The sequence below is a fragment of the Thermobia domestica genome, chromosome 8 (genome assembly GCF_964235325.1).
Source record: "Thermobia domestica chromosome 8, izTheDome1.hap1.1, whole genome shotgun sequence".
Taxonomy (NCBI): domain Eukaryota; kingdom Metazoa; phylum Arthropoda; class Insecta; order Zygentoma; family Lepismatidae; genus Thermobia; species Thermobia domestica.
Genome location: NC_137461.1, coordinates 164,965,244 through 164,988,179, shown reverse-complemented (window position 1 = coordinate 164,988,179; position 22,936 = coordinate 164,965,244). Strand labels below are relative to the sequence as shown.

Genomic DNA, 22,936 nt, shown 5'->3' with positions numbered 1-22,936 from the left:
AAATAAACAAAAACGGCCGATATTAGTGTCGAATCCTCCATTTGATGTCGCAGAGATTAATAATTACAATCCTGATAGCGCTAAGGTCCAAGTTCAGCAGCTATCGACATGGGGAGTGAGAACGCGTGACAAATAAAATGTCTCAAATGATTGACTAATAGATTACAATCGTGATGACCTATAATTCCAAGTTTAGGTATGAACGAGCATGTCAGCTGGATTGGGAATTTACAGCGGTAGCATCGTAGGCGTTGGTCACACAGCTTAAATATTCTGATGTTTGTGTATAAATGTATATTCCAACTGTACTCCGGAACGTCTGGAGCAATTTTAACCAAACTTGATAGACATAGCACTTTTCAATCTGAGAAAAAACTACTGTGGTAGTAAGACACTCCAAGGGATGGAAGTTGTTAGTTGTAACAATAATGTAAAACGATTGATAATCTCGGGGCCATGGATAAACGACTATTTTTCCTGGAAGAGGAAAACTTTCCTCTACCCCCTGTGGCTTAGCAACCGCAAACTTCACTGGGGTTCGCGAAGGCGTCAATGCTGCCAGATTTCTAAACTGAACTAACGAAGGTTTAATTTTTTAAAAGGATCCTCTTTCCTTCAGAATGACATTTAAAAAAAGCGAAGAGTGTAAATGCCTGTAAAAGGGTAAATATTCATTCTCAATTCCTACAAGAGTCTTTGGTGCTACAATATACAACTTAAGGAAGTAATAGGGTTATTTTCCTTTTTTCCTCTTGAGTTTTATGGTTTTCCCGATTTTGCAAACAATAATAAAATGAATCACATTCTTGTAAATTTATACATGATTTTTTTGAAATTTATATATAAACAGAAAAAAAGAAAGAAAGTTTGACTTAAGTCTTCTTCATCTATGAATGAGCAGTAATACATATGAAGAAGTTAAAGTTAAAAGAGTTTTTTTTTTTTTTTTTTTTTTTTTTTTTACTATTTTGAAAATTAAAGAAACGAATAGAAAGAAGGAAAAAATCTTAGCTTAAAATGCTTCAATTTATTCTTTATACCCAACAATAGTTCATTGGTGCAAATCCCGGAGGCATGAGGGGGACATGTCCCCCAATCTTAGAACTGAGGGGGGAGGGTACTGCCGCTTCCAATAATCCGATTTTTTTTTTTTTTTTTTTTTTTTTAAATAGAAACGTGATGATTTGTGAAGAGACTAACTATGAATTTCCTTATTCCATCAGAACACTACGTCGTCTGTTACATAGTATGGGGTTTTCGTATAAATCCGTGCCAAGAAAAAGCGCGAAATGTGAGTCCAATGAAGTTATTACTTAGATACCGTTATCTCGAAGAAATTAAAGCTTACCTTTCCGCGGGATACTGTAACTCAGTAGTTCTCAAAGTGGGGTCCACGGACCCCTGGTGGTCCGCGGGACCTAGCCAGGGGGTCTGCGACGCCAAAAAATTGAAATGTGTTCAATAAAATGGAACTCACAGCTGTTATGCAAGAAGTATTTTTGAGTTACTAAAAAGAAAGCAACTAGAAATTATACCTACGTTTGTAAATTTTAATGTTTTCCTACTTTACGAAATTTCTACCCTGAAGCCGGTCAAGAGTTATATAGGACTACTTCAAGTGAGAGAAATTCCTTCTTTGTTAGGGCACTTTCGCTGAAGTGCACAAAACACTTGAGAGCATTAGCTGCAAGTTTTCGAGAATATTTTCCCGCCCTACACCTGGTAATGGTAGGATTGAAAATCCCTTCACCAATGTAGAAATCCATGACATACAAGGTATAGATCTCTCTAAAACAGAACAAGAACAGCTATTGGAACTATCCTGCGATACTTCATGGAGAAACGGTTTCAAAGAAAATGAACTTTGTAGCTTTTGGTTGCGTGTGCGCTGTGAGTATGAAGAGTTGTCTAAGAAGGCATTGCAACAGTTGATGCCTTTCCGCATCACTTACTTATGTGACCAGACCTTTGCTGCTCTTTTCACCAATGTAGAAATCCTTAAAGCGAAATAGTCTTAATGTGGAATCGGACCTAAGACTGGTGGTGACAAAACTTATTCCAGATTACAATACACTTATGGAAAAACACAAAGAATTCCATTCCTCACATTAATGACCTGACATTTCAGAACATTGTTTATCAAGTGGATTTTCTTTTAACAAATTAATTTTCAGTCCTGAAAGTTACTTTATTTTCAATTGAAATTTCGCTCACTAGGATACAATCAGTATCTTTAGAATAAATTACTTATTGCATTATTTTTCTTCATCTTTTTCTTGTCAGTGGTAATTCTAATTAGTATTTTTTTTAATACCATGTGAAATTTCAGATAGCCTTGCAAGGGGGTCCACAGATCATTTTCCGAATGAACAGGGGGTCCGCGTTATCGGAAAGTTTGAGAACCACTATTGTAACGTATACCTAGACGAAACTTGGTATGATAGCAACACGTGCCAAATCAAAAATTGGTCCGACGACTCTTGACAATTGCTCAGTTGCAACTTCGGACAAAAAAGGGGAAAGGATCGTTATTATTCACTTTGGTGGCCGATTTGCTTTTGTGGATAGTTCTTTATTTATAACTTACAAGAAAATTTCTGATGCTCCTCCTGTCGATTACCATGGTATATAAACGCAGAAATTTTTGAGCACTGATTTGAAAACTCTAAAACGCTTAGTGGAGGTATCTTCTATATATTTGTATAATGCCCCTTCCCATAGTCGTGTAATTAATCCGAAGCCTAATACTTCGTGGAGAAAAGAAACTATCCTTAATTATATGCGAATCTACAGTGCCATATCTAGTCCGGCCTCCATAATACCTATTCTCCAAATTATTGATGAACAACTGCCTGCGAACGGAAAAAGAAAAAGGTACGCAATTAGACGAATTGGCAGCATCATATGGGCATGTTGTTTTAAAATTACCTCCATATCATGCGTACTTAACCCAACTGAAATGGTGTGGTCACAATTAAAACGGACGGTAGCATCCCTTACCAAAACTGATGTCTTTATTAAATAGTGCATTCAACAGAATTAGAATTGACAATTGGAGAAATTACATAAGACACCTAAAGGATATTGAAGACAGTTACAGAAATCTTCAGTCAACTCAAGTAGAGTTTTAGTGGAAATAACAGATTCGTCAACAGACGATTCTGACTTAGATCAGGAGTAGCACTTTTCTAGGGAAGACAGTACTCCATAGTTTTTAATATTCTCTTATTTTCGTAGATTTTAATATTCTCTTACCTTCGTACCTTATAAAATTTGTGGTTGTTTACTGTTCAATTAATTTTGTTTTGTTCAAAATATTTGTATTCACGAATGGGCGAACATATAATTGCATGTTTTTACAGACTTTCCTATTTAAAAATAATTTCCCTATTTATTTTTGCGTTAATTAAAATATTGACATATTTTATTGGTAGTTTTTATTTTGTAATGTGATAATGCTTGCTCTTTTAGAATTCACATACAGTTGAGTAATACGTGACAGTTTTATTTTATTACCACTGGTAATACAATATATTTCTTTTATCCTTTATGATTCACTACTCGAAAACAGAAAATAACATAGAAGCAAAGTTATCTGATATACAACCAACAAAGAAGTGAAAATTTCAGGAAGTCTGAAAGTAGTCGAAGACGAACTAACCCTAGCTACAAATCTGATTTCGATATGAACATTGGTTAAGAAACCTGGGCGATATGAATCTGTAATTAATACTAATTATTTAACACCTATCCCAATAAAGCATTTAAATTTCTTATTGCTAAATGTAAAAAATTACCAAGATTACTTTTAAAAGTCAAGAATATAAAATTACTGGATGTGGTTCGGATTCCACGTTAATCAGTAGGTCCACGTCTCGTATAGCCTCGCTGCTGAACGGGACGTTAAACTCAAAATCAACTCAACTCAACTCAAAATTACTGTACAAGATGAAAGTTTTTTATTTTATTTTATTTTTTATTTAGATGAGGTGGAAAAGATTTCTTTGAGAATCGAGACAAAAATTCTTCAAACTTAACAAGGTGTCTCTTCTCGTGGGCAACACTAGTCAAGATCGAGTTAAATCGTTTCTGCGCGTCCAATTGGGATAATATATCATAAATCTAAACAACATTTCTTTAATATCGCCTATTTATTGGCTTCAATGATGAGAACCATAAACCCAACCCAAGCCACTAACCTTAGGATACGTTTTCATGTAAGACATTTGCAAGAACTGAATTATATTGATTTCAATACAATAGTAAAATATTTACATACAAATTATCATTTTGACAATAGCTTGTTTTAAATTTTATTTTAAGTTTAGTTTACTGACAACTTTATCAACCAAGTGCTAATCAAATTGCAATTTTCTGATATTTTACACTAACGTTTGTTTTTAATTACCTGGGACTTTTTCTTCAATAAAACTAAAATTATAGGTATATTATAGAAAATGACTCCATTTCCCCTTCTCAGCAACGAAATTTTTAAAATAACTTCAAGGATTCGTGAAATACTCTATTCTTAGCAAAACTATTTGAACCCTCTTTTACTCCCCTATAAGACATACTTCACAACAATCTATTCTTAGTCCTTGATTTTGTGACAAAGGAACATTCTTACAAATTAATGTTTCTATCTATAATAGTTTGACTTAGTTATTGATGAGCAAGTCATTTTAATCTTTTTTATATAATAGGGTATATGTCTTTTCTTAAAGAAAAAATAATGATTCGTGTTGAGTTTTGATATTTTCGCCCGATTGACTTATGTTGTAGGCAATGGATTATTTAACATTTTTTTAAGATCACTTTTTATTACACAATTCACGCGTCAATACGTTTCTACTACGGCTTTCTCTAGAAGAGAGGAACATATGGTGTCCAGATATTTTCAAGAAAAAAAAAATGTGACAACCTTGTCCTCCAACACGTACGGAAAAGACTTTTGCGGTCACTTGTGGTTATGCTTGCGGAAGGGGCTCTTTCTTACGAAGGGTATGGGTAAGGGCCGTTTATCGGTGGCCGCGACTGTACTAGTGTGTAATCCATAGTTTTCTGGGTCTTGATTTTTTTCTCATTTGTCTATTTTATTCTACTATGGATGCGAGAACTATATTCACTGTCTTTCCTTCCACTGGAAATGTTCTTTTACATACGGTAACTTAAACGACAAAGCCAGCATGTGCTCACATGTATACATAGTTTCGAAAAATTGAATCATGGAACATTTCAAAGAACGTTACTTTTTTCTACACTTAATAACATTTCAACATGTCTTATTACACTTAAAAGAAGAAAACACATCTGCACAATTTTTTCCAATTGTGGAATTTGGCCTGGGATCTCGAATCTGGCACCTTTAGTTTACTGTTTCCGAAGATATCTGAAGGTGCGCTTAGAAAATTTTCGCCTCGAAACTGCTATAATCAATGCATTCAACCTTTCTGGAATACGGTGTACACGTAAGATTTTTAATTAGATGGTAGACCAGAAAATTCATATGCAATATAAGTTACTGGTGCTAGCGTTTGATATTTCTCGTTTCGAGCATTTAGGGGAACGTTTCGAAAATTTGGGGCGTTGTAACCTTAAAGAAATGGAAAGAAAGGGAATACCGTTTCTCTTAATTCGAGCTTTCTTATTTGATTGAAAATATTTTTGCAATGGAAAGATGAACTCGCTAGTGGTTGTTGGGTTTTGAAACCATTTTGTTATTTCAAAACCGAAAGTTGAAAGTTTTGAGTTTTACGTCCCACGGTTATGCCGGTTAGGCTAAAGGAGACGGTGATGATGAGAGATGAATGAAATGGTGGAATGAAGAAAGTGGGAGGAAACGGGAGAATCCCGAGAAAACCCACGACCACGGTGTTTGTCCACCACAAAGTTCACTTGGCGGGAGCAGGGTTTGAACCTGAGACCCCTAGCACCAGAGGTGAACGCTCTACCACTAAGCCACCGCGGCCCCATATTTCAAAACCGAAATTCAATCCATTTCAAAAACTGAAAATCGATTTTTCACAAAACCGCAAACCGAAAATGTCATGAAATGTGAACAACACTATATATGAATAAAACGTGTATGCATAATGAAACCACAGTAAAAGTTTTGAATCCTAGAATATACATCGAGAGTAGGGAAGAGAGATTAACCTCACCAGTAATTATTCTCTTTTTGTTTTCTTTCTTCACCAATCATAGATAAACATTATTAAGCGTAAGACCGAAGCTTCACTAACCTGAAGATGAACTCGAGTAAGTCCCTTGCGATTTGTAAATTCAAAATTGCTTCTCATTAAAAGGTATAATATGGCACAGGATTCTTGTCGTATTGTAGATAACCTACTATCACAGCATCGGAGTAATTCGTAACACAGTTTTCCACAAAGCAAAGCATTTCCTGACAAAAAAGAAAAAGTAAATGTATTAAGACTAAATTTTTATATTACTACAATGAAAAATTTACTACGGTATACAGAGATGGTTAACAAAATAATGAAAACACATGAAATATGCAACATGTTGTATGAATAACGATGGTGTGAACCGTCTGGATGTTGTTACTGATGCATTAAATAATCGTCTGTAGTATGTTAGGTGGGATAGAACGAAGGCATGTCTTGAACGTGCAGACGATAATGATGTAAAATGGGAGATTTCTTTTTTTAAAGCGGTCGAATTGTAGGTGAGTAGCTACTTGGCGGAACTTTTCTTAAGTGGCTAGTGTTAGGCGTGTAGTTAGAAAAGTGTTGAAAGTGATTATACTCTACAAAATTCACAGAAAAACATCAGCAAGGATCAGTAGTAGGGTGTGCACACACACTTAATATTTTAATAGTCCAGCGTACACACATCATAAATTCACAAAAGAATGAGCGTATCCAGGGAAGAGATGGGTTACACGCTATATTCTTGAAAATGGTCACGTGTATACTTACAAAAATTCTAGCATTATATCACTGGCAAAGTACAATAGTGGACAAAGGTAATACTCATTGACACAGATCGGGCATCGAAGAGGATTATCACCAAGGACTGTAGAGCGAATGAGGCAGAAATGACTGCCAAAGTTAATCAGAATCTGGAACAGTCTACTGCAACAATGAAAGTCGGACGCGAGTTGCATAGCTTAAACATCCGCGATGGGGCTGGCATTTCCAAACCAAAGATCATCGATAACACTTTACTTTAAAAAAAGTGCCACCAACGATGAACACGCAAAGTGAATTGCCAGTTATTGGAAATGCGTAATATACAGTCGATGAATCATCTTTCACTTTACTTCTAACAATAAGCCGCGAAACTTAGGTGGTCATAAAAGAAAGTAAGATATCAATTCACATAACCATAAGCACGTATCTTCAAAAGGTATGGGAGCAGGGGTGGTCCACTCATTCAAAGAAACGAAGGGGTGGGGGAGTAAACCACAGGCGTTCGTATCTGGTACATCTACCAAAGAGCTCATTCATAAGACGAGATACTCATACAAAGAATCAAAGCATCCATCTTAGGAATTAAGAGGTGAAGAGGTAGCCTACTCTCAAACATCCAAGAGAATGAAATAGGCCACATGAATACATACCTGATACTTGATACCCATCAGAGAGAGTAAGGTACCTTTCTATAAGACCATAAACACCCATTTTAGAGGATAAATAACGAAAAAAAAAATGAACATTTGAATTTTTGGCAATTTTTGCCCATCGAAGGGAATGACTCACTCATCTATGGGAAACATTGAGGTACATGACTGGTCCTAGGCACGGATGAAAGACAGTGAGATATCTGTGCATAGGACCATAAACACTGATCACAGAGGATACCTAACCACAAAACCCTGATTACAGAGGATACGTAACCACAAAACCCTGATTTTTTTTAACACATCCAAGGGAACGAGCTAGATACTCCAAATTTTCACAGGTACATGTTTAAACCCCATAGACCCCCTCTAAACTTTTATTTATGGAAATTTACCAAATTTAAGAGAGTGAAGTTCGTGCTCCTTCCAAAATTAAGTCATCAACCCGTATGATGTCATACCATGTCACCAGGTCATGTTACTCCCAACATAATCAGAGAAAAGTGTCCTCAAGTGAGTGGAGTACTACTCTCATCTTCATTGTTACTGGTATATTTGGGATATTTTTGCATATTGGCAAAGGGAAGTCGAAAATTGATCAACTTACAATGTTCATCTAGCAAAGGGTAATTTATTTTTTTAAAACTGAATCAAAATTTAATACCGGCAAAGCGGATAACATTTTATACTTTTAAATGGAAAAAACGAACGAGTTAAATTTATTCTTTTGAAATCTCATGAAATAAGAGGAGCAATTCGTTGAACACGGTTCAAGTCCTTAAATTTATCACAACACTTGAATTATTCATTTTCTGAGCCTGTATAGAAATGTACTTACCTTGAAATAATACAATTGAGAAATTATTGATGAAAGCTCTTAATGCAGCAAAAACATGTTTAAACAAAGTTTCTGACTGTCCAACTTGTAAAAACGACAAATATATATCGAATATCTTCTTTGTAATAGAGTTATCGCCATCATTAGCCAATATGTTATCTTTGAAATGTATCCCATAAAGACCAAGAGCATCTAGTGCTATAAGTCCTACTTCTGTAGCCATGTTAGCCTCAAGAAGTGCCTGATATAGTTTACTGGAATCACAACTGTTTACTGAAATAAAACGAAAAGTAAATTATTAGAAAACGATGTACATTACACAGTTATTACTACACACAGTACTACAGAGTTGAAATAATAAGTCGATAGCAATATAGATTTAATGCTTACTTTTTCTAGCAAAAGCTAATCGGACTGACTGCCCAGTAAGGAAAAGTGATTAAATTTAATTAATTTTCTTTTAATTGACTGATTTTGCTTTATTTTTATGCAACATCGAAGTTACGAAGGAAAGAAAAACGAAACCAACTATTTCGGTGGGTTTTGAAGAACGACGGGACTTGAATTCAATACCCCTAATGGGTGCACAGACTACCACAAGATCCCTTCGGAAAGAAGACCCTTTCCTACCGCGCTACCTCTGCTCGGAGGGAACTAGTTACAGGACCATAATTTGACTATATAACCTTAACCGACATACGATTTAGTCTTCTTGCATATGTAGTACACATTCAGCGGCGCACACATTCGTTTTATAGGAATGGAGCGATTAATAACATCATGACTATGACTCGAACTTTCACGACCTAAACTTCAGACATGTGCATACATTTATTTATGACCTAAAAATTGTTAATATATACATTGAAGTGGCACCGAATTAGACACACGTAACTATTTGAAGTTCTCACATTGCATGCTCACATATACGTTGCTTTCATTACTTACATTGGAGGTATAAATAGGCCGGATCTGCGGCTACAAGGCACAGTAATCGTGACAAGCGGAATATGAAAAGTACGGGGCTAAATACGTATTCGACTGAGGGCAGATTGATGGTGCTCGACGAACAGTGTAAAACTACGCAAATGTAGGTAGGACATCCGGGAATAGATCACAGTGCAAAGGTCAGTGCACCCTCAATGAAGATGGACTGCGCCGGCCAAATCCTATCGTATGAACCAAAAGGGAACAGACCCTGTCGCTAATCACATCCCAGCTGAATGAAGATTCCATCCGACGTGTTACTGCACGGACAGTTCAACGTTCCCTGTATCGTCTTAGCTTCAGGAGCCACAGACCAACCCGAGTGCCCCTTCTCAACGGACTGAACGCCTAGCATGCGCTCGATGCAGATGTATTGGGCCATGGAACAGTGGAAACAGGTAAACTGGATCGATAAGTCCCTATTCTGGTTGCACTGCGCCGATGCGAGAGTCCGAATCTGGCGACAACAGCACGAAGCTATGGATCTCAAATGTCAGTTGGTATAGTATAGCCTGCTGTGTATTTAATTGGGCACCATTGGGACCATTAGTTCGCGAAGGATTCTTGAATGTCAACCTGTATGTGGATATCCTGGGGGACCATGTACACCCGTTCATAACCATGCTTTATGCTAACGGGATGGGCATTTTCCAGCAAGACAAGTGTCTAGCCCACAGGTCCCGGATTGTGTTTAGGCACAGTTGAATGGTTCGAGGAACATTCTATTGCCGATTTTCAGTTAATGCAGGCTCCCACTCGCAGTCGAGATTTGAGTCTAGTGAAACATTTGTGGGATGTCTTGGAAAGGACTGTATGGAACAAACAGCCCCCACCAGAGAATATGGAACAGCTGTGGGCCGCTATGAGTACGTATGATTTGCAATACCTTCAGATGACGTGTACAACCTAGTGGAGTTATTATTTCACCTTGTTGCTGCAGTTCCTAAGGACAGGGTGAAAAGGGGCGACACGGTACTCAGTAGGTGTGCCTAATTTAGTGACAGATCAGTGTATATACCGTACTTCGTTCAAAGAAAGTATGATTACTAAACATTTAGACTTTTTATTCCTTCAGTGATAGACTTGAGTTTTTTCTCTAATACTTTGAAGTACAGAAGTAATGATGTTTAGTGATAGCTTATACCGTAAATTATATTTCGTTTTTAAATCCACTACGAGATATATTTTTAAATTACTAAACCTAAAGCCCATCCTATTGCCAGGAAGCAGAGGTATATATTTGGAGCATTTTACTTCTTGAATTTTAAAAAAACATGTCAAATACTCAATTAAAAACAAAGTTTGGAAGAGCAGTGTAGGTGTAACAACTTGAAAATTCTTTCCACCATTTTGCAGTAAAAAGGAAATCTTTCTCATGAACAGACAAAAAGCACACTGAACAGCTGTACTATGGAAGAGAATCAATTAGGAAGTAGTAAAATCCAGCGCATTATAAACGCTACCTTCTAAGCAAATACTGTAGAGTAGCGTACGCAATGATGACTGATCGCAGCAAAGGAGTTCTAAAGAAAGAAAGAAAATAAAAATCTTACAAGAAACACGGAATGGACAGCAATACTGAAAGCAATCTATCATTATTAAGAATACAAAGTACAGGCCTCCGCACTCAACTTTCTCGCTCCATTAAACTAAATCATGTTATTCTCGTCATTACTGAAACATTTGTGAAATACGAACAAAATTATGTTTTCGAAAAACTTCGTCCGAGTAAAACTCATGCTCAAAAGTAAACTACTCTTTTGAGAATTTTTCATGAGAAATGACTTATGGTAAACTACTCTTTGAGGTTTTTTTCATGAGAAATGATTTATGTAATATATTAAGGTACATATATTTGTCATTTGTTTATGGTATATCGGGGGCGCGGTGGCACAGTGGTAGAGCGTTCACCTCCGGTGCTTGGGGTCCCTGGTTCGATTCCAGCTCGCGCCGTGTGAACTTTGTGGTGGACAAATACCGTGCTCGTGGGTTTTCTCAGGGTTCTCCCGTTTCCTCCCACTTTCTTCATTCCACCATTTCACTCATCTCTCATCATCGCCGTCTCCTTTAGCCTCATCGGCATAAACGTGGGACGTAAAACTTAAAGATTTCATTTCATTTATGGTATATCAACAAAACCGCAAAAAGCACATTGAGAAAATTTTCATAAAAAAAGGACACTGCTCCTTGTGAATATTTTCCTGAGAAGTGATTTACGAAACATTATTGCGCAACGAAATTTGAAGAAAATTGCTTAAGTTATTTATTTTTGAGAAAATTGTTGAAGAAAACCTCACTAGGACACATATTAGCACAAATGCCCGTTCTTCGCACGGGAATAATAATATTCATGCAAAATCTTCGACCGTTCTTGGCACGAGAAGAATAATGTTAACACAAAATCCTTAGAACTAAAGAAATATGTAACAACGATCAATGCCCTCGGCATTGCCCATATCGATTCTCCAGCCTGTTCGCACAGGAAGAACGAAGTTACTAGAAAAGGATTCAAATATCTGAAAGTTATGCAATCTGGGCTACAGGAAAAACTGTTGGGTTGCCTATTGAACAGACACTATGGTTCGCTGTACCCATATACGAAATTTTTACCTTCTCGAATCCCCATCGAAAAACTGGCTTCGCGCACAATTAGATCCGTTAAAGACCATATCTGTGTACAAAATTTGGTGGCTCTAGATGACTCCTTTCTATGCAAAAATCTAATGAGACACACATACCCGCAGAAACACATATACGTACTCGTTTATACACTGGTATGCAAAGCTTAGGGATAAAGTAGATAAAATATTATGTAGCAGATGAAGCTGAATGGAACCCCGGTAACCTGTTACCAAAGATCACCCACGCGTTCACAAGAAGCAAAAGGTAGCAAAGTCGTTTCGCCGAATGGGTCTGTTTTCTCAACATGTAGCAGTGCTATGAAACGGACAAGCCAGCATATATCAATCAGAGGGCTGTTGGGGTGTATTGTGGTGGTATTACTCACAACATGGCCCGGAGACAACATTTGAGTGATTTGCACACCGAGAAGAATCGTTGGAACCTGAAAGAAGGATGAAGTGTGTGAGCTAGGAGTTAGATGTTGCCCACAACATTGTTTCACGTGTACATTCCATTCATGTGGAAACATTCCGAACCACAGGCACTGATGTGCGAAGGATAGGTGTTGGTCAACTACCAGGACTGTAAGTTGTCTAATCTCACGCTCTACAGTGGCACGTTGACTGAATAAGGGTGGTGTCTTTGCCTAGTGGCCATTATGATATATTCCGTTGACACCCGCAGATTGGCGAAAACCGTTTGCAGTGGTCCCAAGAACATCATGACTAAATCGAGAAGTGAGGTCACACTCTTTTCTCAGATGAGAGCATATTCAGTCTGAGCAGTAATTTGGACGAACATTCTGGCAAGAGGTGGAAACACGCAATGAACTCAGGAATATTGTAGAACATGATTATTTCGGTAGTCCGATGTTCTTGTGTGGGAAGGCATAAATTTCCATAGGCATACCAACCTTCAAATTTTGGAATACTGTACACTCACGGTCAACGTTGTAACACTTTTCTCCTTCTACACATGCGGCTTTTCAGAGGCGCACTTGGCCTTAACTTATTTTTTATGGATGATAATGTGAGACCGCATTAAAGAGCGCTGGTGGCGGAGCTCTTAGAACGAGAGGATATTCAGCGAATGAACTGGCCTGACTATCACCGCCTCCTCCCCCTCTTTCAAGCCACCATATCCTCTAGCACGTTCCTCATGATACAGTTTCTTCTTAGCTAATGTCCCAACCAGCTTCTCTTCCTCTTATTAATAATGTCTAAAATTGAAGGTTTTCCGCTCGACCCAGCTAAATGTCTCCTTTCTTCTCCACACCAATATTTCGAGAGCTTCCAGTTGTTTTTCATCACTTATGCGTATTGTCCATATTCTGCCCAATACAGTACAATACTCTTTACGAAGCATTTTGTGGGTCTTTTCCTCAACTCTTTATTCAAAATCTTACAAAATAGAATTTTCTTCCTCCTAAATGCTTCTTTCGTCATTCCTTTCCTTGCTTTTATTTTACGTTCGCACTTTATATCATCACCAATAATCTATAGAGGTACTGAAAACTAGTCACCTGTTCTATTTTTCCCACTCCTTCATCTATATTTGACACCAACTGCTTTGTTTCAATCATCACGCCTTTTATCTTTCTAATATTTGTTTCCATTCTATATTCTTCATAGTCCTTCCTCGAGTTTTCTAATATCTTACTGATTTTCTTTTCAGATTCCGCAAAAAGCGCCGTATAATCTGCAGGTCGTATATACCTAATCATTCTACCTCCTACCGAAATGCCAGTTCATTATGTACGATCTTTTCAACTACCTCTGCTAGAAGGCAGGTACTACTGGGGGAATTTATTTCGAAAACTGAACTTGCAGATTACTTGCGTCATATCCCTACTTAATTGAGACAAGCGGCTAGTAAGTGCCAAGAGACTATAACTCTGTATGAGTGTTATTTCGAGACGATACATGACTCGAAGTAAATTCAGAGATTGTCACAATCGATGAGATATTGTCCAAAAACAAGTTTCTATCAGATACATTTACACAATTATGATAGCTTTTGACTGTATTGCTCAATATATTACACATTTATAATTTAACTTAATAATTAATAAGTTTATCTTAACTAATAATCCATTCTCTTTTCTTACCGGAAGAACTTACCTACACTGCTACTTTCGCTATGTATGCTGAGACTTCTTGTATCAGAAAAATCTGGGGGTTCCATCCGAGCTGGGAGTGTCATGGCTTTTGGTGTGCCTGTTTTTCCTCCTGTTTTCGCAGCAATTTGTCTTTTCCCTATGTACTTGAACTGATGAAGACAAATTCTGAAATTCAAATTTAAATTTATAATTACACACACACGCGTGTACACTAATCATGCATTTTCGTGATGGAAGTTCATGATTCATATTGTTCTGAACTTTCAGAGGGATCCCATATTAAATTTATATTTAACCTCATGTTACTATTCTTACTGGCAACTTTTCAGACGACCGCAAGCATGTTTAAAAGCTAATGCGTGCTGCGTTTTCTATGAAACAAGAACTGTAATTGTCGAAATGATAATTATAAAAATCGTTAAGAAACACGCAAGACATTTAATCTTCAATAACAAAGCCTGCGAATTGAAACTTTAATACTGTTGTAAAGCAGGTGTTCTTACTTAATTTTGATATGCTAATTTCAAATCTACTAACACTTCTTGCGTATCACGTAAGGATCTTCTACGTTGTGCAGACGGAATGTAAAATGGCCTACTGATTTGTAATAAATATTCGGGATCAATTGCAATATCAAATGTGTGCACCACTGACTATCAACAACAAAATGTAATGAAAACAGGTATAAAAGATTCACAAGCTTGAAGTTATGTAAAATTCACCAAATACAAATTATCTGCTCTGTGGTTTTGTGGTTTTCACGCGGGTTATCTCGCCTAGGTACCGTCAGCAATCTCATCAACTGTAATACCTCGTACCCATCTCTTGTTTTGGTGGACCCTCTCCCTTTATTCTTTCCTCACTCATCTAAGTTTTAAGAAAACTAACCAAAATGAGAGCGGGACAGGACGTTTGGGCGCCACCATTTGGGCGCGGACGTTTCGGCGCTGCCGTTTGGGCGCGACGCCGTTTAGGCGCCAGACGTTTGGGCGCGAGGTACATAGTAAAAATCACAATTTACGAAATATAAAGTAAGCTAGACACTGAAAACTAAGCGCGAATCAAGATGTATACATTTCCTACACCTCTATCTTTATCTAAGAAAGCTAGGAAATGAAGGAGTCAGACGAACTGTTAATAATTTTCTTAATGTTATTTAAAACATATTGATTTAATTTTTATATTTTTTAAAAAAAAGTTAATAATTACATACTTATGAATATTAAAATTTGCTTTCTTTCGTATTACGTTTGCCAAACTCTTCTCTTCCGTAAGTCCAATAAAGAACTACGAATAAAAGATTTCCGCGCACTCGAGTTGAGAGAAGTGGCCCCGCGTAGCGTAGTCGCTAACACTCTCGCTTTCTGTGCGAGCGGTCCCGGGTTCGATTCCCGGTAGGGGCACTCGGTCGAAAAAGTGTAACACGCTCTTTCAGGCCGGCCACCCTGAATGAGGTTTTCCTCATTCACATCAGGCAAATACCGGGGTGATACCTAATTTATAGGTCCAGGCCGCTTCCTTTTTTCCCCAATCCTTTCTTCCTCTCCTTTTCCCGGATAGTGTGCCCCCTCAAACGTGACGGGCTAAATGGCCTTACATGCCGAGAGCCCAGAAATCTAAAAATCCTAATCGAGTTGAGGGAAAGCTGTTAATACAGGGTATCTAAGACATTGAGTTTCGGAACTGTAGTATGCTGTATTTCTGGTATCACTTTTTTTTTATTAACATTCCAAAATAAAAATCAAAATTTAACACTTTTTTCTTCGTCCCATTTTAAGCATTTAATCTGCACTAAAGAAAGTGGCGAAAGGAAAAAAATGATTTCAAAGTGAAAAATAATAGTTAAGTGTACATATATTGGTCATTTAGCCACTAGAAATGTGTTTGACATTCACACTTATTGCATAACTACAGTAGAAGTTTTTTTAATGGAATAGGCTCACTATGTACGTAATGCAGTCAATCATATCTAGTCTGGTCTACTTACCTTTGGCTTGAAAAGTTATCAAACAAAAAGCATACTTAACTTCGGTTGAAACTTAAATTTACAAAATTTAATTGTTAATTCAGTTTTTAGAATTTTGAAATTCCAGTATTTCTAGTATGTAAAACAAAATCCAGTATAATTCTAGGACTTTCACTACAGTAGACACCTTGTGATATCTTGATTCGAAGTTAGTACTCAGCGCCTAACATAATGACTTTTTAATTTAACTCGCGTCCAAACGTCTGGCGCCCAAATGGCTTCGCGCCCAAACGTCCAGTGTCCAAACGGCGAGGCCCAAACGTCACGTACCGAATGAGAGTGGGGGAAATTATCTTCAAACTCATGTGATATTCCAGTGCCTTTTTGATGATGGTTTTCACAATATGTTTGTATCTGTCGTGTTTGGCATTGTCCAGAAGTTGCAGAAATGATCAATAAACAAATCCTATGCCTGAATCTGTACTTCGATCATAGAATTTCTTAACCTAGAATCCCTCATGATCTGCAAATCTGCGGGTCACCAATAATGGTTTCCTTAAACTTTGCATTGTACAATATATATATTAAGTTTAATGTCCTATGATACTTCGACGTAGAGAGAGGTGATAATGATAATGAAAGACAGGGTGGAATGAACAAAGTGGGAGGAAACGGAAGAACACCGAGAAAACCCATGGACACAATTTTGTCCGCATCAAAAAGATCTCACGCACCAGAGGTGAGCGCTCTACCACTGAGCCATCACGGCCCGATGAGGAATACAATCGTCTTTTGATCCCACTCGAGCTTGACATACTGTTTATCAAATCAAAATAGCAGAATGCACACTCAAACCGACACATACACTAACTCTGACGCGCTATGAAGCAGAAGACGTGATGGTTTTTAAGGTCTTAATATGAATAGTAGAAGAGGTACAGGCGCTTTTATTTGGTTCTGGTCTCCAAGGAACGAACTTACCTTCTTAAAGAAATACATTACAGAAAAAAAATTGAAATGTTTTAAGTATTTAAAATATTGTTCTACAGATGCTGATAAAAGCAGTATTTCTAATATAACATACGCTACATATTACTTTACAGGGGACAAGTGGAAATTGGTGTGTACCTTGGATAAGGGGTGGCTCTATCTAGATGAGACTAACAGTGTTCGATCCATTTTCTACCGTCAAACAGACCCTAGTAGCTGTTCGGACTTTTTGCTGCAGTCATATCGAATACAATCAGTGGTGGAGAATAAGGATTTATTAGATAGATAAGTGGTTCAAAGTCGACTACTTTTATCGTGAGTAACCTTCTCTAATAGTAAGACACAACAGGTAAAAATCTAAAAACAAGTTCAAAGAATGTCTCAATCGAACGAAGGAATCCGAGAATACGGTAACTAAGACAGTTACCCTCCAAGACTTTAATACAGTATTATTGTTAGGAAGTTTGTCTCGGTCTCAGTATTTTGAACATACTACACGATTGTGCTTAATATTCAATCGGACGATACACTCTGCAGAATAATGACAGTTACCGCCACGCATTAAACAGGGAAGTGTGAAATAAAAATGTCCAATATCCAATCGCGCGAGGATCACTTCATCACATCGACTAGTGCGCCAATTGCTCAAAGGAGGTTTACTACGTATAATGGAGATTATTTTCGTTGGCTGGTTCCAATCCGCTCACCAGTGAAAGTGCACTCGTTGGACCAAACAGGTAGAGATTAGAGTACCGGAAAAGTGCTCCAGTACAACATCTGCCAACGAGGCGTTCTTGGCAGCTGTGTCGGTGAGCTTGTTTTTCCGTATGCCGACATGCTCCGACACCCAGCAGACGAAATAATATATCTCTTTGCTGTAATTGATGACATCTTCGAAGATTATTTTGCACGTTTGCGTGTTTATAAGAAACATCCTGCATGCTTTCATTAACGCTTTGGGAGTCGATGCAGATAAGCACAAAATACAGCGGAAGATAAAGCGCATAGTCGAGAATGAATTTAACTACTGTAAATTCAGCAGTAAATACTGAGCACAAGCGATACAGACTAAATTGTGAGTTGTTCTCGTCGGTCACGAAAGAACAGCCAATAGAATTTTCACCTTAGGAACACTTTGTATAAAACATAATTGGGGTATTGTCCTACCAATGCACCCAACTCCAGCTGGTATTCCTGGAAAAATGTGTGTTGTTCGATATGTGACGACAACCTAGGATCAAGGCTGGGCGGGGCCAATATCCATAAACTTATGTGAAAAAAAGAGCAGGCCATTCAAATTCGCCCGCGAGACAGGAATTTACTATGGGAGTGTAGAACGGGGATGTACTGTATATCAATCGTACTTCATGCTACCACGGACAGCAAAGTGGCAGGGGTGGCCAGACATTCAATGCACATGGGCTACATAATTCATTTGGTTGAACATAAAGGCTAACAACAGGACTGGTGTGGGAAATTACCAGTAGCTAGCCGAATGTTCGGCCAATGAACACAGTGAAGTTAACTCAGCAGAGAGGAATGTGAAGATGAATACGCAACACAACCGTAATCTGACTTGGATCGGAATAGACTAATATATAAACGTAACAGAACAATCAATGCAATCAACACCATAGGTAATGTGTGAAAGTACATGAAGCAAATTCATAATCTGAGGGCATGAGTACTTAAGATTACGAATGTGTGTTGACCACGTAAAGCGGCGATCAGAAGTCAAACACGGAAATCAGTACGTGTCAACAAATAAGACAAGTGTCACTAAGATACAAGACCAGCTAAACAAGGCAAGTTCGTTGGCGGCAAAGTGTACATACCAAATTAGTTTCTTTTCTTTTCAGAAAACCGAAAGTTTGTTTCGTTTGACCAGCGAACAAGACGATTTAATGTCAGTTGAAGCTGTCAAGTAATAGCGCTAAGATATATGAAACAGTAATAAATAACAAGATCATTAACGTATACGAGACAGAGCCTAGATCTAGGACAGAGCAATACTGACGGTGATAGCAAACGAGGCAATCTGAGAACACTTGCTTTGAAACACCACTCACTCTGAGAGACTATAACCCACATAACCTTAAAATTAAAGTCATTCAGAAAGTTCTTTATGTTGCGTCATATGACCACGAAGACCTCAGTCATCAAGTTGTTTTATAATTCGATAACGCCAAATTGTGTTGTAAGCCAGTGCTGACGAAAAAGAAAGCTTCTTGAATCTGGTCTGTTTATAGTGGACCTGAAATACTGAAATCCACACTGAAAAGATTTCTGCAGAAGAGAATGTGATTTAAAATACCAAACCTCGGGCTTGCCCACCATGAGCTCAAAAACATTACAGACAACTAGTAAAAGAAATGGGTCTGTAGCTTGTGGCTGTTGCGGTTTTCTCAGTTTCAAGATTATAAGGTCCATAGCTTCACGTCATCAAGGCGGAAAAGCCTAGATACGATTTAACAGCTACAATAATGCAAGCTCAGTATCGCAAGAGACACTGCGCAATATATCTAAGATATGCGATCAATCTCTGAAACTGTATATGTAAGGTAGACTCCAACTCGAAAGCCACGACGGGGAGGTTATGGGTTCCACTCAGGACGAGTGCGAAAGCGATTACACTCGTGAGAATAGCGTGAAGAGTCAGAGATAGAAGTGTCAGCACAAAATGTTGGGTATCTGTGGAGGCACTTTACATAACCCTGCATGAAACATACAGCATTTTTTTTTTTTTTTTTTTTTTTGCCAACTGTGTTCTGAATGATGATACACATGTGGAGTTTCTTCCTCCAACATTGTAATGTTCTTGTACATGAAGGTAAAGCATTTATTTTAATGATAACGACTGATTCCTCGATTTGGGCGTAACTTTTTTCTTTCTTACAATTTTGAGGCTAAATAAGATGCATTGTTTCAAAAAGTGCATTAAGAGTGGTTATGGTGATGTAGAGTACATTTTTAGCAACGTTGGCAAGAGTTATAAGTCGAATATCTTGAAAATAAATATGGAAGGATTTTGGTCATGCATATGGCAAATGAATACCTTGTTAGGTTAGTCATATCTAAGGCTGTCATTTCTGGTTTTAGTACTCAACACAAGAACTGACACTAAGTCTCTCAGTATTCATTCACGTACAACAGCTGTTCTTGTATGTGCTATCAGGTTTCTTTTCTAACAACTCTAATTAATGCTTCATCCAAAATCATGTTTTCATATTCTAGCTTCTTCCTTAAATTACCTATACTTAACACTTTCTCAAATATACTTATTATTTGATACGACGACATGCATCATTACTGGTGCTCAATCATCATATTTACACTTTCTCACGCTCACAATAATTCTAGGTGTAATACCCTGTTATATCCAGTGGTCTTGGCAGATTCACTGATTACTGTGCTGACTTTCCTAATTAATTCCTGTACGCTATAGTTAATAATAATCCATTATATGCAATAATAGCCTAGATAGGAAAGCCAAGATAGAAAATACAGAAAGATTAGGCTTATTATTGATGGTATTTAAAAAAAAACCTGCAAATTACTAGTAGCTAAATAGTTATGTAGGTAGAGACAGATAATACCTTCTAGTTACATACATTTATATTGATAGTGATAGTGTAAATCACACATTAGTTTTGGCTTTAGAATAGTACATTTAATGTTCTTGAAGTTCCTGTGTTAGCAAAAAAATTAAAAGTTTGCTTATCATTCAATTATTCTAATTTGAAGACACTACATATAAACAAGACTAGATAAGTTTTCAATTATCTTGAACTATGTTGGTTTGGACTGTAGAAACAACCAAGGATAACAATTCTGCATGTCCGGTCAGGGACCCTCAGTTTAAATGAGTTGTCTCATACAGAGTCATTTCTTCGCTTGACAAGTTGTTTATACTTTTCTTCCACGAGTTGCATACTTACGTCTATACACCTAGAGCTGATTAGAGAATACCAGTTCACTATTACGGATTCATTTACTGACGATTTACTGATAGAATGACATAGTTCTTAAGTTTCTTTGTAACAATATGGACATTTTAGTATCTTAAGCTGTTTTGATCCATGCAATTCGGGCTTTGGTTACAGTGAATATTATCAACTATAACGATAAGCATATTTTCTACATGTAAAACATCAGATCATTTAAGTCCGGTACAATAAAATTTTGTCAACGGACATACTGGAGCAGCGAAACAGAATTTGTCACAGACGTCTAGTTAGTTACGAGAGATTCGTTCTTAATATACAATTTCAAACACTATCTCACTACAGACATTACAATTGAAACAAAGACAATATAAATGTATACCTAAAACAGGAATGTAAATTTTCAATTGATGCCTCAAGAATAATCACCATGTATTAAAATCAGTATCTAATATTCGGTTTATTGTTGGACCTCACCTGCCTCTAAATGTGTTTGCGATTTCTCGACTATCTCCAAATTGTATAAATATAACCCTGATTACTCAAATTGACACTACATTTAAACTAGCAATACTGTAATTGTTGTTAGAGACCAAATAAGGAAGAGCTTATGAACATAATTATGTTTATATTCAGTATCAATAAAATTTATATTGATCGAAATAAATTGATCTTAAAATTAATTTTACACATAAACTCAACTACTTACTCAAGTATCCTGAAGAAATTTAATACTTCATTTTCACTACACTGATGCCACCACGTAATGAGGTATTCTTCACTCAGGTACTTTACAACGAACAGAAAGCACAAAAGTAAATCTTTTACTTCTGCTGGCTGCATTTTATCGTACCTCATTATCGGCCCTGCGTGACTTACACTGACTGACCTACGGTAAAAAGAAAAGAAAATTCTTAATCAGACAAATAATAATAATAATAATAAATGTCTTTCTATTATTTTATTAAATGCAATTCAAGGAAAGTTCTCCTACCCTTCAAGTTAAACTACGAATATTAATTATCTTATGCAAATACGATAGATCAGAAACAATCAAACTGAAAGCAGTAGATTAAGCACGAACCGTAACACACTTTTCATTTCTTTGTTTTATTCTTCACAAATATAATCTGTAAGTGCATGTATGCCTCTTAATGACCAACAGCTCTATTCACATCGTTCTTCGTACTGTATTAAGTGCTTTACTAATGCGTGATTAAAACTTTCCTATTAAGAAACACGTTAGCGATACTATTCACAATTTATGTCGAACGAGATGAGCCATGACTTTTCTGCAGACTTGTCTAAACACGTTAGGAGAAAGAAGGTAAGAGAGAATTTTAAAACAATTACAATACTAGAAATTAATGTTTCCGAGGAAATCAAGCCAAACACTAGTATTAAATGATAAAATACAATTATGTATAATACAGCATGGGGTTTGTTATTTAATACTGAAAATTTGAATGAACTGCAATCTAAATTATTTTATATTCGAAATCAAGAATTTTCCCTGCATATTTAATACTAATACTATTCTAGTCATTTAGTACTATTCTACATGCTTGTAGATTTTAAAAGCTACTTACTTTTTTCATATAACAGGATTCTTTCTCTGAAATCAACGAGGGCATTAATAAACATCGGTCGAACTCGAATTTATTTCAAGGAATACAAGACATACAGATATTCTCAAAAGTTCTGCTTTTTTATTAGAAATGTTGGATCTGTCAAATACTAATTTCTCCAGGAGGGAAACCGAGCTCTAAAAACAAATATTATGTTGGATTTTTCCTTAGCGAGAATTAAGTACAATATCGACATCCGAACTTTAAACTTTGTCATCGACTAACCTCTTTAACTCAGTGTGTTCATCCTTCGATTA

The 22,936-nt window shown here is 36.9% G+C and overlaps 1 protein-coding gene across 1 annotated transcript in view; it reads right to left on the bottom strand.

Moving 5' to 3' along the window:
• The window catches only part of Ziz (dedicator of cytokinesis protein Ziz), a 401,589-nt gene that overhangs the window by 110,358 nt on the left and 268,295 nt on the right, over nt 1-22,936 (bottom strand). The window contains exons 26-29 of the mRNA XM_081769231.1: nt 21,761-21,940; nt 14,153-14,316; nt 8,424-8,696; nt 6,243-6,403 (exon numbers count right to left, since the gene is read on the bottom strand). Coding sequence (XP_081625357.1) covers nt 6,243-6,403; nt 8,424-8,696; nt 14,153-14,316; nt 21,761-21,940 — 778 coding nt within the window. The remainder of the gene's footprint in view (nt 1-6,242; nt 6,404-8,423; nt 8,697-14,152; nt 14,317-21,760; nt 21,941-22,936) is intronic.